Consider the following 15,318-nt stretch of genomic DNA (forward strand, 5'->3'; position numbering starts at 1 on the left):
TTTTCATAGAATGGAACATATAATTTTATGTATGCACGTGTGTATATTTCATTCTGTAAACAGCTTAGACATTATGATCTAAGCTTCCAACTTTTTTAAATTGTGGTTTTTTTTTTTCTTTCTTTTACTCTGACAAGCTTGTTTTGTTCAATATTCAGAACTCAATAGAGCAGAACTCAAAGCCTAGGTTCACACCGATGGGGTGCAAGTTGACCCTGTTTTGCAGTGAGCTTTCAGGAGCAGCTCCAGTGTGAGTTGGTATTGGATTCTCTTAGCATGCACAGCATGCAGTTTCCATTCAAATCTGTGGAACCACAAATTGCACCAAAGTAAACTCGCACAGGACCCGTTTTTCAAATCGCATCAAATTTGCACTGTATATAGGCAAATGGCCTCCATAGAAATTCATGTTTTTTCAGTTGCCATTTTGATTCCATGCGTTCTGGAACATATCAGAAATCGTATCAGTGTGAACCAGGGCTCAGCAAGAAGCTAAATATCAACAAATAGACATTCTTTCTGATTCATTAAAGTGGAGTTTGCCTCAAAAGCGGAGGCTCCGCTTATTTGCCTCCCCCCCCCCCCACACCCATATTTGGCACCTTTTGGGGGGAGGGAATACCTGTGTATGACAGGTACCTGCTGCCACTTCTGTCTCACTTCACTGTGGCCAAATGAGCTGGAAGTTTGGCCCCCTCTTCCCTCCTGCAGTCCCCTGAGAACTTTCACAGGTCTCAGGAAACTGCCGGACCAATTAGGAGGCTGCAAGCTGTCAGTCTGGTGCCCACAGTTGAGATGCCGGCGCCGTAAAGGGGAGAAGGGACCGCGGGTAAGTACATCGCTGGACCCTGGGACAGGTAAGTGTGTGTTTTTATTAAAAGTCAGCACCTACAATTTTTGTAGCTGCTGACTTTTAATAAACACTAAAAAGGCTGGAACTCTGCTTTTAAGGGACACAGGATTCATTAACACTTAGTTTATACTGCCGCCTACAGACTGTTTTGGACACTGGCTACAAAAAAATAGTGACCAGCCTGGTATAACCCATCCCACTGTCAACGTGCCTTAGTTTTTTTTTCTTTGCTGGTGTCCTAGGAAGGTGGACATCTTTTTATCTTTTCAGAAAAGCGTATCTGTGAACATCAAGGATGTGTCCTAATTTTTTCAGCACATCAACTCTACCTTGGTTTTGCTGTAGGTGCTCAACGCTACTAATTTGTAGCCCTAGAATTTGGTCTGTCTTCTGAGCCCTGATTGTTCACCAAGGTACTAGGCCTTTGCTAGCCTTACTCTGCTTACAGTTCTAATGTGCACAGTCCAGACCTTAAAAAGATTTGGTTGGGTCCTGAACCCTCAGAGGTCAGCACTAGAACTGACAAATTGGTTTGAGTATCTGGCTTTCATCCTGGATACTGCTCAAGCCAGAGTTTTTCTTCACTAAAAAAAACCATCTGACTCTCCGCTCTTAGACTTTACATTCAAAAGCTGTCTGACTGTGATTCTGCATGAGAGTTCCTAGTTTGATGGTAGCCTCCTTCAAGGCTGTTGCATTTGCTTAGTTCCACTCCAGACCTCTCAAGCTCAACATTCTGTAGCCACAGGACAGATTGATTCAGTCTCTAGATGAGCTGATTCACCTGAGACAAGGTTATCCCTGGTCTGGGGGCTCAGGAATCCATCTCCAGATTTGGGAAATTCTTCCTCCCAAAGTCCTGGTAAAGTCTAACATCAGATGTCAGTCTAAAAGAATGGGGAGGCGTTCTAAACAGCTTGTCAAGGTAGGAGACCTGGAAGCCAGACAAATTGTTTATCCTGATCAATATTTTACAACTATGGGCAATTTGACTATACCTACAATGCTGGACACCCCCCTCCCAACTGGAGCTTTATCTGATCCAGATTCAATTAACACCATGGGAATGGCGTACATAAGATATCAGGGAGAAACCAGAAGTCTTGCTATGACAAACTCTGTGGGGTCTGAATTTGGTTCTGTTGGATCTTCAAAGACTGCCTTTTGAACATATCAGGAATATTCCCCTTTCCACCCTTACTCAGAAAAGTGCTTTGTGTCACCATCAGGGGTGTATTTATCACAAGGCAAACAAGGCATTTGCCTAGGGCGGCATTTTTCAGGGGGGCAGTGCCATCCCCCGAAAGAAGTGGTGGAAGAAGGTGGAAGGCTGCAGGCTGCTTGACTGTTCCTGACTCTTGTTCCTGGGGATGTCCGGAGCTGTGAAGGTCTTATCTCTTGCCGGGGTGGGGGTTGCTAGTGTATGGGGGGCGGTGGTAGTGGAAGGCTCTCTTGGGTGGGGGTGGGGGGTTGGTGTGTTGTTGGTCAATGTCAGGCTCTCTTCATGGGGGAGAGAGGTGTGGGTCGGTGTCAGGGTCTCTCCGTGGGGGGGGAGCCAATTTTCATGTTGCCTATGGCAGCACGAAACCTAAATACATCACTGGTCACCATCACTACTGCACAACGTGTTTCTGAGCTGACTGCTTTGTGTTCTAAAGAGTGCTTCCTTTTCTAACCCGAAGATAAGATAGTGTTTAGACAAAGAGCCTCCTTCCTTCCTAAAACTAGATCTACACTAGTAGATTTTCGAACGAACATTCGTTTGAATGTTCTCATTGGTACATTCAATGAAATGATTAATATTGTTCAAAGGTACCTTTTTTAAAAAGTTTTGTTTTTAACATTCAGTTTTGGAGTGAACAGACTTTCCTAAACAAACAAAAACCATGTTCACTGTTAGAAATTTGTTCGTTTTGAAAAAACATTTCCATTCTGCTCCTTCGACTTTTCTCAACACTGCAGTCAAAAACGACCGTCGATTCAACTTCACTAACAATTAGAGTATCAAATGTACATTCATAAAGAAATTTTTGAACAAAATTTTACTAGTGTGTGATCACCGTTAGATAGTCTTGGACTTTCACCTCAATCAGGGCATTGTTCTCCTGTTTAAGTCCCAACAAGAAATGTATTTTCGCTGTCTGGATGATGTGTGCAGGTTTAGTCATTGCTTCCACGAGTGACTAACTTTTCATTCCTGATGGTCTCCATAAGGGAAACCTGGTGATGTCATCTTCTGTTGTGATGTCTCTCAGGAAACTCTTTGTGCTCAGGCAACCCCCGGTTATATTATTGTTATGTTGGCCACTTAGGATTATGAGACAATTGGGATTAGCAAATATGCTGTGTTCCTTTATGACAAGAAAGAAAATAGAATTCTTTACTTTCCACAGAAACAATTGAGTACTGTCCGTGATATTTTTTTTATTTGCACTAACATACAATTTTGAGGACAAGCTTTTGAGGAGTGTCCTCTTCTTCAAGGTTCAAGCAGTACTATACACATCACAAAGTTTTAGCAGAATGTTAGAAGAGATGAAAAAAGAAAAAAGGAGGCTAGAGATAAGACCGCAAAAGCAAAGGGGGGGGGGAGACAACACTCACACAGCGGGAGTCAAGCTTGAGCTGATAGTCATAAAACTGTTGGATAATGATAAAGAACTAAAATATTATGGTCTTCCATTGTGTGGTCTGGTTGTGCGAAATGGTGTCATCTTCTTTATGTTCCTTGATGGTATGTCTGTGCAAATTCATCCTTGTTTGCAACTTCTGGCCTCTTTCGCCAACATAAGATCCTTTGCTGCATTTCCTGCACTGGATAAGGTACACAACATTACTGGAGGTGCAGCTGTATGATCCGGAAATCTATTCATTAAAGGCCATCATTCCCACCCATCTCTGCTTATTGTGATCTACTTTCTCCTAATACAATTTTTTTTTTCACAAACTGAGATTGAGGGGTTTTACCAGGCTGGCCATTATTATTCTAGAATATATATATATATATATATATATATATATATATATATATATATATATACACACAGTGGGGATCGAAGGTTTGGGCACCCCAGCTAAAAATTTGTATTAATGTGCATAAAGAAGCCAAGGAAAGATGGAAAAATCTCCAAAAGGCATCAAATTACAGATTAGACATTATTATAATATGTCAACAAAAGTTAGATTTTATTTCCATCATTTACACTTTCAAAATAACAGAAAACAAAAAAATGGCGTCTGCAAAAGTTTGGGCACCCTGCAGAATTTATAGCATGCACTGCCCCCTTTGCTCAGCTGAGACCTGCCAGTGTCATGGATTGTTCTCAATCATCGTCTGGGAAGACCAGGTGATGTCAGTCTCAAAGGTTTTAAATGCCCAGACTCCTCTGACCTTGCCCCAACAATCAGCACCATGGGTTCTTCTAAGCAGTTGTCTAGAAAACTGAAACTGAAAATAGTTGACGCTCACAAAGCTGGAGAAGGCTATAAGAAGATAGCAAAGCATTTTCAGATGTCCATATCCTCTGTTCGGAATGTAATTAAGAAATGGCAGTCATCAGGAACAGTGGAAGTTAAAGCAAGATCTGGAAGACCAAGAAAAATATCAGACAGAACAGCTCGCAGGATTGTGAGAAAAACAATTCAAAACCCACGTTTGACTGCACGATCCCTCCAGAAAGATCTGGCAGACACTGGAGTTGTGGTACACTATTCCACTATAAAGAGATACTTGTACAAATATGGTCTTCATGGAAGAGTCATCAGAAGAAAACCTCTTCTACATCCTCACCACAAAAATCATCGTTTGAACTTTGCAAATGAACATATAGACAAGCCTGATGCATTTTGGAAACAAGTTCTGTGGACCGATGAGGTTAAAATTGAACTTTTTGGCCGGAATGAGCAAAGGTACGTTTGGAGAAGAAGGGGCACAGAATTTAATGAAAGAACCTCTGTCCAACTGTTAAGCATGGGGTTGGATCAATCATGCTTTGGGGTTGTGCTGCAGCCAGTGGCACAGGGAACATCTCACGAGTAAAAGGAAAAATGGATTCAATAAAATTTCAGCAAATTTTGGATGGTAACTTGATGCCATCTGTGAAAAAGCTGAAGTTAAAGAGAGGATGGCTTCTACAAATGGATACTGATCCTAAACACACCTCAAAATCCACGGGGGATTACATCAAGAGGCGTAAACTGAAGGTTTTGCCATGGCCTTCACAATCTCCTGACCTCAACATAATTGAAAATCTATGGATAGACCTTAAAAGAGCAGTGCGTGACAGACCGCTCAGAAATCTCAAAGAACTGGAAGACTTTTGTAAGGAAGAATGGGCAAAGATACCTCAAACAAGAATTGAAAGTCTCTTGGCTGGCTACAAAAAGCGTTTACAAGCTGTGATACTTGCCAAAGGGGGCAGTACAAGATATTAACTCTGCAGGGTGCCCAAACTTTTGCAGATGCCATTTTTTTGGTTTCTGTTATTTTGAAAGTGTAAATGATGGAAATAAAATCTAACTTTTGTTGACATATTATAAGAATGTCTAATCTGTAATTTGATGCCTTTTTTGGAGATTTTTCCATCTTTCCTTGGCTTCTTTATGCACATTAATACAACTTTTTAGCTGGGGTGCCCAAACTTTCAATCCCCACTGTGTATGTGTGTGTGTGTGTAAATATATGTATGTATATATATGTGTGTGTGTGTGTGTGTGTGTGTGTGTGTGTGTGTGTGTGTGTGTGTATATATATATATATATATTATTATTTTTTTTTTTTTTTTTTCTGCCACTGTCAAAATCCTTCTGTCCATATAACCCAATTGTCTTTGAATCCTGTGTAATAAACTCCAGGAAACCAGTCTTGCGGTAAGTGTAAAATTCCTATTTTCTTTTCTACCAAAGGATAGGTAATTCATACACCTTTGCCAAACCGCACATCCAGCAAAGTGACAGAGGTAAGCTCATCAGTGTACCACTTCTCCTTTGCTGTCCAATAGCAGGCTGCAGGAGGGACAAGATCCCTTAGGGCTCGTTCACACATGACTTTATTTCTAACTCTTGCCGAACGCCCCTATATTATTTCACAGGCGTTAGGCGTTTAGGAAATGTTTTTAACGCTCCTCAAATGCTCCCCAAATGCCCTATGCGTGGTTTTGAGGCATTTGATAGGCATTTGACAAGCATTAAAACTGCACCACAAATGCCTATAATGAAGTTAAATGGTATTAACGCCCCGCAAACGCCTGCCAGGCGTTTGAGGAGTGGCACCATAGACTTGAATGGGAGGCTTCAACTCCTGACTCGTCATAAGGCGTCAATTTTTACGCGACGCTAACGCTACAGTGTGAACAGCACTGTGTGCTGCCATTTGCAGAATTTTCACAAAACTATTGTGAACGTAGCCTTAGTGCATCTTAACTGCTGCGGAGAAAAATTAGTTTCTTGGGGGAGGGGGGTTCACCAGCCCCCCCCCCCCCCCCCCCCCCCCAGTCTTCTGGGACATGTCACAGGTCCCAGAAGACTGCTGGACCATTTACATTGCGCAGCACAGCTTGTACATGCGCAGTGTCCCCAGGTTACATGCGCATCCTGTCACAGATGGGTGCCCACAGCCAGTGCCAAGGACTGGAAACGGTCCCTGGCGCCCACTTAGTTGAGCACATCGCTGGATCCTGGTATAGGGATGTGTCCGTATGATGTTTCAGAAAACCGACCTCTTCTTCTTTTTTTTTTTTTTTTTTTTTTAAGGAATACTGTGATGTCATCTCCCCACCCACATCCTGCTAACTGGAGCGAGCAGTAACAAACTCAGGGCTGGTTCACACCACAGTACACCCACCGCACTACAATGTACTCAATTATGTTCAAAATGAATGGGCTGTTACACACTTCAACACACACAAATGTACTGCATGCTGCAGATTTGCACTGCAACACAACATGGAGTCTGGGCTGTGTTTCATAGTGTCCTGGCGGTGCAGTTGGGAGCCATTAAAAATTAATGGCAATGCAAAAAAAAAGGCTTGCATAGTCCAGGGGCGGACTGACCATTTGGAAACTCGGGCACTGCCCGAAGGCCCAGGGTCAGTAGGGGGCCCCATGAGATGCCCCTGGTACCTTTTTCATGCCTTTTTTGAGTTTGGGCAAGGACACGGGCCCCATGATCCCCTATTGCCCGGGGGCCCCATGAGTTGTCAGTCCGCCCGTTGCTTACTGTGTTGCAAGTAATGTATCTGTTTTTAGGGCCCATTTACTTGCTACGTTAACACATTGTGTTTAAGCAGCTTGTTCAGATGGAAAAAAAATAGGTGCTTTGAGCTGCGGTTTAATACATCACACATGCCTGTTGGGGTGCTATTAACAATGGGTGGCACTGCAACGTATGTATTGTTACATTACACAGGTCTTATGGAAATGAAAGTTTTGTGTGAATAGCTCTTTACCAAAGTTTACCACAGCTCTGTGGTGTGAACGAGCCCTAAGTCGTCAACTCGCCTCGCGTCTTCTTCTGTTAGCAGAGCCTGGTTGGCTACTAGGGCTGCCACTCCCTCCGAGTGCTGACTGTGCAATGGATGATAGGGGATGGCAGATACAGGTACTTCAGCTAGTTGTATGTAGAAAATATGGAGTGATACCATTTATTGCACAACTAGTTATAAAAGAGGCAAGGTTTCATTTACTACACTTGAGGAGTTTTTTTTTTTTTTTGTCCTTTTCTTTTTTTTGTCGTCATACAGTGAATTTATGTCTTGAACGATGGCTTAAATGGTACTAAGCTTTGCTACTAGCTGTGTGTAAACATTATTTTGAAAGGTATAAACTATATTTATAGCTAAAATGTGTGATTGTTGAAAAATCTACCCTTTTAAATTGGCCTTCTGCACTACAAGGCTTAAATGCTCAAGTCTAGCGGGAGAGGAATGTTACATGCATAGTTAGTCTGGCTGAAAAAAGTCAAAAGTCCATCCAGTTCAACAAAAAAAAAAAGGTTATAATCCTATACCCACAATTGATCCAGAGGAAGGCAAAAAAAACCAGCAGAGCATGATCCAATTTGCTCCTGCAGGGGAAAACATTCCTTCCTGATTCTCCGTGAGGCAATTGGATATTCCCTGGATCAACTTTACCAATAAATGATAGTATCCAGTTATATTGTGTGCATCAAGGAAAGAATCCAGGACTTTTTTAAAGCAATCCACTGAACTGGCCAGAACCAACTTTTTTTGGATTCTAGAGTATCATTCATGATCATGGATCATGATCATATCATTCACATCATTCATGATCCTCTCTTGGAGGGTGATATGTCTTGCCACCATATGTTTCTCAATGGGAAAAAGACCTTGGCAGACCACTGGAGCCACAACAGTGTACCCAAATCTGGGACACAATCTCACAAGGATTGCTAAACTCCTCATTTATTGAGGCCAAATACAAGCAGTTGTTTTGGTGGAACATGGTACCTTTTTATAGGCTGGCCAAATAAGGTGCCTCAGACGCTGTTTTCAGGGTCGTGAATTAGCTGGCACTCTAGCAACCCTCTCGTGGGAATGCCCTCGAATCACATGTTTCTGGACTAAGGTCTACCAACTAGTCTGCAGTGTCCTGGACTTTAGAATCTCTCTAAAGCTGTATTGAATTTTAAAGCCACCTGAATGCACTCCAGACCAGTTTAGGGGTCAGTTTCAATGAGCCTCTATGGACAATTTAATCCTCCACTTCATTCGTAGGTGTTGGTGCCAGGCCAACTGCAACTCTTTATCTTTCACCTATACTTTCCTTTTCCCTGCTCTCCCTACTCTGTAAACTTTTTTTTTTTTTTTCCTTTTTTTCCCCCTTTCTGTGTTTTTTTTTGTTTTTTTTACCTTTTTGTTAGCCTATCTCCAACTTTTTGGCTCGATGCACACCAGTCAGTGCTCTTGGCAGAAAAAAAAGCTAATTTTGAGACCTTTTTTCTTGTACTAGTGTTTAGGAGTGTGTTGTGTGGTTTGCTTTTTTTTTTTTGTTTTGCATTTTTAGAGCATTTTTCAGGCAGCAAAAAAAACCAGAAGGACGTTTTTTTTTCTGCCTCAATGCTGAGCTTAAAAAAAACCCGCCTCTAGACTACCTAATGTGCATGGACACATAGAATCATATTAGTTGCTTCCAGGGGCGGACTGACCATTCGATCACTCTGGCACTGCCCGAGGGCCCGGGGTCAGTAGGGGGCCCCATGAGACGCCCCTGGTACTTTTTTGGGTGTTGGCAAGGACACAGGGGCCCCATGATCCCCTATTGCCCAGGGGCCCCATGAGTTGTCAGTCCGCCCCTGGTTGCTTCTACAGGCAAAACGCCTGTTGGAGCATTGTTTTTTTTAGGTCGGTGTGCATGGAGCCTCTGGGTCTTTTACTTTTGCGTTGCACAACTGTTTTGCCTTGGTAAAGGTGTGGGGAGGGGGGGGGGTACTTGCTTGATAGGGACCTCCCTCACTACCACAAACAATTTTGACAGCATTATTTTATTTCAATTGTCACCAGACTCCCCTCCTCCTGGTGATATCTAGAATACATAGAGCCCCTCCAAAGGAAACATTCAGTGCTTGTAACTACAGTACATACAGAGTTCTCACATGGGGCAATTTGCTGTACTTGCCATACAAAATAAAGATAGTTATGTCAAGATGTGTATTCTTATAAGATTGAGGTTTATGCATGCTTTTGTACTCGGATTCTATAAAACTTGTTCAATAAAAATGTACTGAAACAGAAAAATAAGCTTTATTAGAAACAAAACACCCTACTACTCAACTTTTTGTTAAAATAAAACAAATCGATGTTTGGTTGGCCCCTGCTGAATTGGATGAATTTCAAATGGTGTATGGGCAACTTGGTTGTTACAGCTTACTCCCCTAGATTACGAGCATTTGCAGCACTCCGCTAGAAGGGTAATTTTTTTTTTTTCTTTTGGTTGGAGTTCACTGCTAATTTTACCATAATAGTAACATTTTCTTAATGATCACAAACTACAAAAGAAAAACTTGGCCATGCTGCTACCTAAAAGTAGTTGAAGACTTGCATTAACGGCCCTGTTTGTGTATAGCCTGTCCTTTGTGGATAGCGTCTAATAAAATCTAATCCTTTCCGCACTGTCTTTTTTTTTTTTTTTTTTTTTTCTTTTTTTTTTTTAACTTCCTTTCCCTATGAACTGCCCTGGAATTGCTTCCTTGAAGCTTGCATAGCTCAGACCGTGTTAATGGCTCAAATGTGTGTTTTTCCCCTCGGGTAGGGGGTTGGGAGAGTGAATCCTTTCATTCTTACTGGTCCGAGAGTCCGCCTGTTTTCTTCCTGCTGGTTAGCTGATGAAAGGCAGCCTCCCTGCATTGCATAGAAGAAAATCATTTCTAGCTGCAGTGCTGAATGAGAAGCCACTGTAGAGGAGGGAGAGCGGCTTTAAGGCAGTAAGCTCTGTCATGAAGCACAATGTGCAGATCTCCATTGATCAAGTTGCTGGAAGAAGCCAGCTTTCTCCTGCCGCAGGCCACCTTTGCTCTGATGACACGTTCTATCTGCAGCCCTCCTTACAGCTGCTTACTTTCTAATTTCAGGATGGATTCACGCCGTGTACACTCCAGCAGACTCTTTGGTGTTTGGTGGCAACATACTGCACAGCTTTAATATTCCCATGCAACTTCGTGTGTTTGAGATCGAAGACCGAACAAGGGTAAGAATATTGGAGTTCTTATGGGGATAGGGGATTCAGAGAGCTGAATATTTTACAAAAGAAAATATCTGAAGTTTTGTTTTCCGGGATGGGAACATTTATTTTCCCTTTTGTAATGCACATTGTGATGTCATAAACACCCAAAGCGGCGGCTGACATCCGTGTTTTTGTAGTTGGTGTTTTTTTCTTTTTTTTTTCCCTGCTCATAGCGTGGAAGATGTTCCGTGCTGCAAGGCCTTCGAGTAATCAATTCAACCTTCTCTGACCTTTTCTTTTCAAGTAAATGTCCCCTCCTAAACATGGCACAAAAAAGTGTGGTGTTTTCGCTGTATGACACTATGGCATTTGACCTTTGAACTGCTGTGTTTATTGATGATGTAAAATACAAGGTTCCACAGTTTAAGAATATATAAAGATTTAAGGCCGAAAATTAGCCTTGGTTTTACCATTTTTGTAAAGGAAATGTGCAGTTTTATTTTTTTTTATGTACTTTGAAAATTGCCTAAAGCTGACGTTTTAATGAAAAAAGAAATTGGGCATACAGCTCTAGTGTAATAATGTACCTCTAATCGGTATCCCATGTTCTACTGGCTTCTGGTCACTGTAATAGTCCTCCACCTCTCATTGATGCTAGAGGGAGAGGGGGTTAATGGCATCAGCTGCGACTGTGAAGGGCTCCCCCTGACCCCTTGTCAATTCTTATAACGCCTAGTGCTTTTCCACCAGAATGCAATGCGTTTTGTGAATGGAGGAGAACCGAGGGATGACAGGATCTCCCTGCCCATTCACAGAATGTGTTGCATTCTGGGAGAAGACTAACTAGGAGTTTTGTGAATGGATAGGGGGAACAAGAAAGGGAAGGTGAGCAGCAGTGGAAGTCTCCAGCAACACTGGGAGGTGACATCTGCACATGCTTGGGAGTATGTGTCACATTTCTGCCTGTGTGGGAGAATCCCATGCCAGTGCACAAATTCCACTGGTCTTTGCAAGGTCTCAGATCCCAGAAACCGGTGTGCATGCACGGGCATCCCCGTGCAGGAACAGACATGGTGCTGGTCTCTGTCAGGTTCCGAATAGTGCATGGCAGAGACCTGTGGCACATCTGCGCATGTGCAGGATGTTTAAAGATGGCAGCATGGACAACATGTAGCATAGACTATAGTTCTCTGTATTCTATGAGGTTGGGGGGAGTTATGTTTCATCATTTACCCTGTCGATGATCCTGACAAGGGTACCGGGGGTGGGTCAGTAAAAAAAAAATATATATAAAAATAGCAGCACAGGGACAATGGAAGTCAAATATCGCTGGGGTGAAGTTCCTCTAAAGGGAAACCTTCAGCTTTTCTTCATTTTGGCAATTGACATGGCTGTTTAAAGTTGTCTACAAGGTTTTTGCATATTCACAGTATGCATTTTACTATCATATTTCCATGTTTGTGATGAGTTCACATTAATTTAAATCTTACCAATGATCGATCTTGTCGATATTTACACATTACATTTACAGGCTCCCCTTGGTAGGCTGTCCACAGTCATTGTGCTTTACGGGTTTACAGTACATTTCTCCAGTTCATGCACTTTTCTTCATGTTTTATTGTTTTAAAAATGTATAGATACTGCCAGAAATCCAGGAAGCTCCTAACTTCTTGTTTTAGCTGTAAACTCAGTGCTCTACCTGAACTGAAATCTCAAACCGTGGTAAAAACCCCATCCAGTTCATGTCTGTGAACTACAGAGCATCTCCCCCACCCATGTTGTGGAGATGAAGGAAAGTGTTCAGCAATCCTTTTCTAAGGTGACAATGCTGCTCCTCCCATAAATACAGAAAGTGAATGTTGTCGCCTTAGGACAGAAGGTTTGGTTTTTTTTTAGTTTTTTTTTACATAGTTAGTCTGGCTGAAAAAAGACAAGTCCATCCAGTTAAAAAAAAAAAAAAAAGTTGTAATCCTACACCCACAGTTTATCCAGAGGAAGGCCAAAAACCCAGCAAAGCATGATCCAATTTGGGGAAAAAATTCCTTCCTGATCCCCCGAGAGGCAATCGGATATTCCCTGGATCAACTTTAGTTATAAATCATAACCAGTTATATTCTGTGTATCCAAGAAAGAATCCAGGCCTTTTTTTAAAGCAATCCACTGAGCTGGCCAGAACCAACTCTTCAGGGAGTCTATTCCACATTTTCACAGCTCTTACTGTGAAGAAACCTTTCCGTGTTTGGAGATTAAATTTATTTTCCTCCAGACGTAAAGAGTGCTCCCTTGTCCTCTGTGATGACCTCAGGGTGAAAAACTCTACACCGAGTTCACTATATGAACCATTGATGTATTTATACATGTTGATCATACCCCCCCTTAATCTCCTCTTCTCAAGAGAGAATACATTCAGTTCCTCTAATCTTTCCTCATAGCTGAGCTCCTCTATGCCTCTTATCTGTTTAGTTGCCCTTCTCTGTACTTTCTCCAGTTCCCCAATGTTCTTTTTGTGACTTGGTGCCCAAAACTGAACTGCATATTCCAGATGAGGTCTTACTAATGATTTGTACCGGGGTAATATGATATCTCTCTCTGGAGTCTATACCTCTTTTAATACAAGAGCGGATTTTGCTCACTGTAGAAACCGCAGCTTGGCATTGCATGCCGTTATTAAGCTTGTGATCTACCAGAACTCCCAGATCCTCCACGATTGATTCCCCCAGTTGTACCCCCCTAGTATGTATGATGCATGCATATTCTTAGCCCCCAAGTGTATAACCTTATATTTATCAACATTAAACCTCATTTGCCACATAGTTGCCCAATTAAACAGTGCATTGAGGTCGGCTTGTAAATTGAAGACATCCTGTAAGGACGTTATTCCACTGCACATCTTGGTGTCATCTGCATAGACTGAAATGGGATTTATAATCTGACCCTATATGGTTTATAAATATATTAAAAAGTAAGGGTCCCAACACTGAACCTTGGGGTACACCACTGACAACCCTAGACCATTCATAGTATGAATCATTAACCACTACTCTCTGAATACGATCTCTTAGCCAGTATTCTACCCATTTACATACAGATTTTTCCAAGCCCATAGACTTTACCTTACACATTAGCCCTGTGTGGGGATCTGTGTCAAACGCTTTTGCAAAATCCAAGTATACCACGTCCACCGCCACCCCTCTTTCCAAGGTTTTGCTCACCTCCTCATAAAAAGAAATCAGATTTGTTTGACAACTTCTGTCTTTCATGAATCCATGCTGTCTGTTGCCTAAAATATTTTTTTCCAGCAAGAACTCATCTATGTTGTCTTTTATTAAACTCTTCAGTATCTTCCCAAATATAGAAGTTAAACTAACAGGTCTATAAATACTTGGTAAAGATTTTGACCCCTTTTAAATATTGGCACCACATTGACCTTGCGCCAATCTTGTGGCACTATGCCAGTCATTAAAGAGTCCCTAAAAATTCGAAACAATGGCTTGAAATGACAGAGCTCAATTCGTTAAGGACCCATGAGTGTATGCCATCCAGGCCAGGTGCTTTACTCACCTTTATTCTGTCTAAATATTTTTGGATCATATCAATTATGAGCCAATGTAGATCATCTGGAGCTGTCAATACGATGCCCATTATGGACAAGAGCGCCCCCACGCTCCTTTGTATTTACAGAGCTGAAGAAGGTATTTAATAAATTTGCCTTCTTTGTCCCCAGTCACCCACTCTAGATTATTTTGTAAAGGGCCTACATGCTCAGGCCAGACCTTTTTACTATTAAGATATTTAAAGAATTTTTGGGGGGTTGGTCCTGCTATCTTTTGCAATCTGTCCTTCATTTTCAAATTTTACGACCTTTATTTCCTTTTTGCATATTCTGTTATATCTTTGTAATGTTGAAACGATGATAGTGTTCATTTTTATATTTAATGAAAGCTGTTTTCTTATTATCTATGGCTTTTTTGAATCCACATAGGTTTGATTTTTAGCCTTTTAAACTTGTTGCGCATGGGAATATATTTTGCAGTGTCCGCATTCAGTCTTTTTGAAGAACTCCCATTTCTGTGTTATGTTCATCGATACCAATATTCCCTCCCAGTCTAAGTTTTGGAGAGCAGCTCTCAGCCTTGGAAAATTAGCTGTCTTAAAATTGAGTGTTTTTATTCTTCCCGTATGTGCTTGCTGTTTACAGCTAACAATAAATAAAATCATGTTATGGCCACTGCTACCCAGATGTTCTTTTATATGGACATAAGTTATAAGCTGTGCATGTTTTGAGATTACCAGGTCCAGCAGAGCGTCATTCTTGGTTGGGGCCTCTATGAACTGTACCATAAAATTGTCCTGTAGTAGGATTAACATTTTTGCTCTTTTTAACTGTTCCTGCAGTACCATTTACTCTAATCAATTTCTGGGTAGTTAAAATCCCCCATTATTATCAATGTTGCAGTCCTTTCGATCTGTGCAAGGAGCTGCGTTTCCACCTCCTCATTAACACTGGGAGGCCTATAACGAACTCCAATGTAGTACGCACCCCCATGTGCAGTTCCACCCATAATACTTCAGCCTTATCACACTCTCCATCAACTAGGTCCTCTTTCACACAGGCTTTGAGATCACTTCTCACATACACCACCACCTTTCCTATTTACCCTGTCTCTGCGAAAGAGAACATAGCCAGGAATATTAATAGCCCAATCATATGAAGAATGAAGCCAAGATTCAGCAATACCAATTAAAACCTAGTTCTCTTCATGCACCAAAGCTTCGAACTCACCTAT

General features: G+C 41.7%; 1 protein-coding gene across 4 annotated transcripts in view; it reads left to right on the forward strand.

Annotated features, from left to right (window-relative positions):
- KDM2B (lysine demethylase 2B) overlaps window positions 1–15,318 on the forward strand; it is a 189,440-nt gene that overhangs the window by 73,339 nt on the left and 100,783 nt on the right. For all 4 annotated transcript variants that reach the window (XM_089676473.1, XM_089676478.1, XM_089676486.1 and 1 more), the window contains one exon: window positions 10,440–10,555. In XM_089676473.1, coding sequence (XP_089532599.1) covers window positions 10,440–10,555 — 116 coding nt within the window. The remainder of the gene's footprint in view (window positions 1–10,439; window positions 10,556–15,318) is intronic.

Source organism: Staurois parvus, unplaced genomic scaffold, assembly GCF_062004578.1.
Source record: "Staurois parvus isolate SC_StPar_1 unplaced genomic scaffold, SC_StPar_1.0 ptg000014l, whole genome shotgun sequence".
NCBI lineage: Eukaryota > Metazoa > Chordata > Amphibia > Anura > Ranidae > Staurois > Staurois parvus.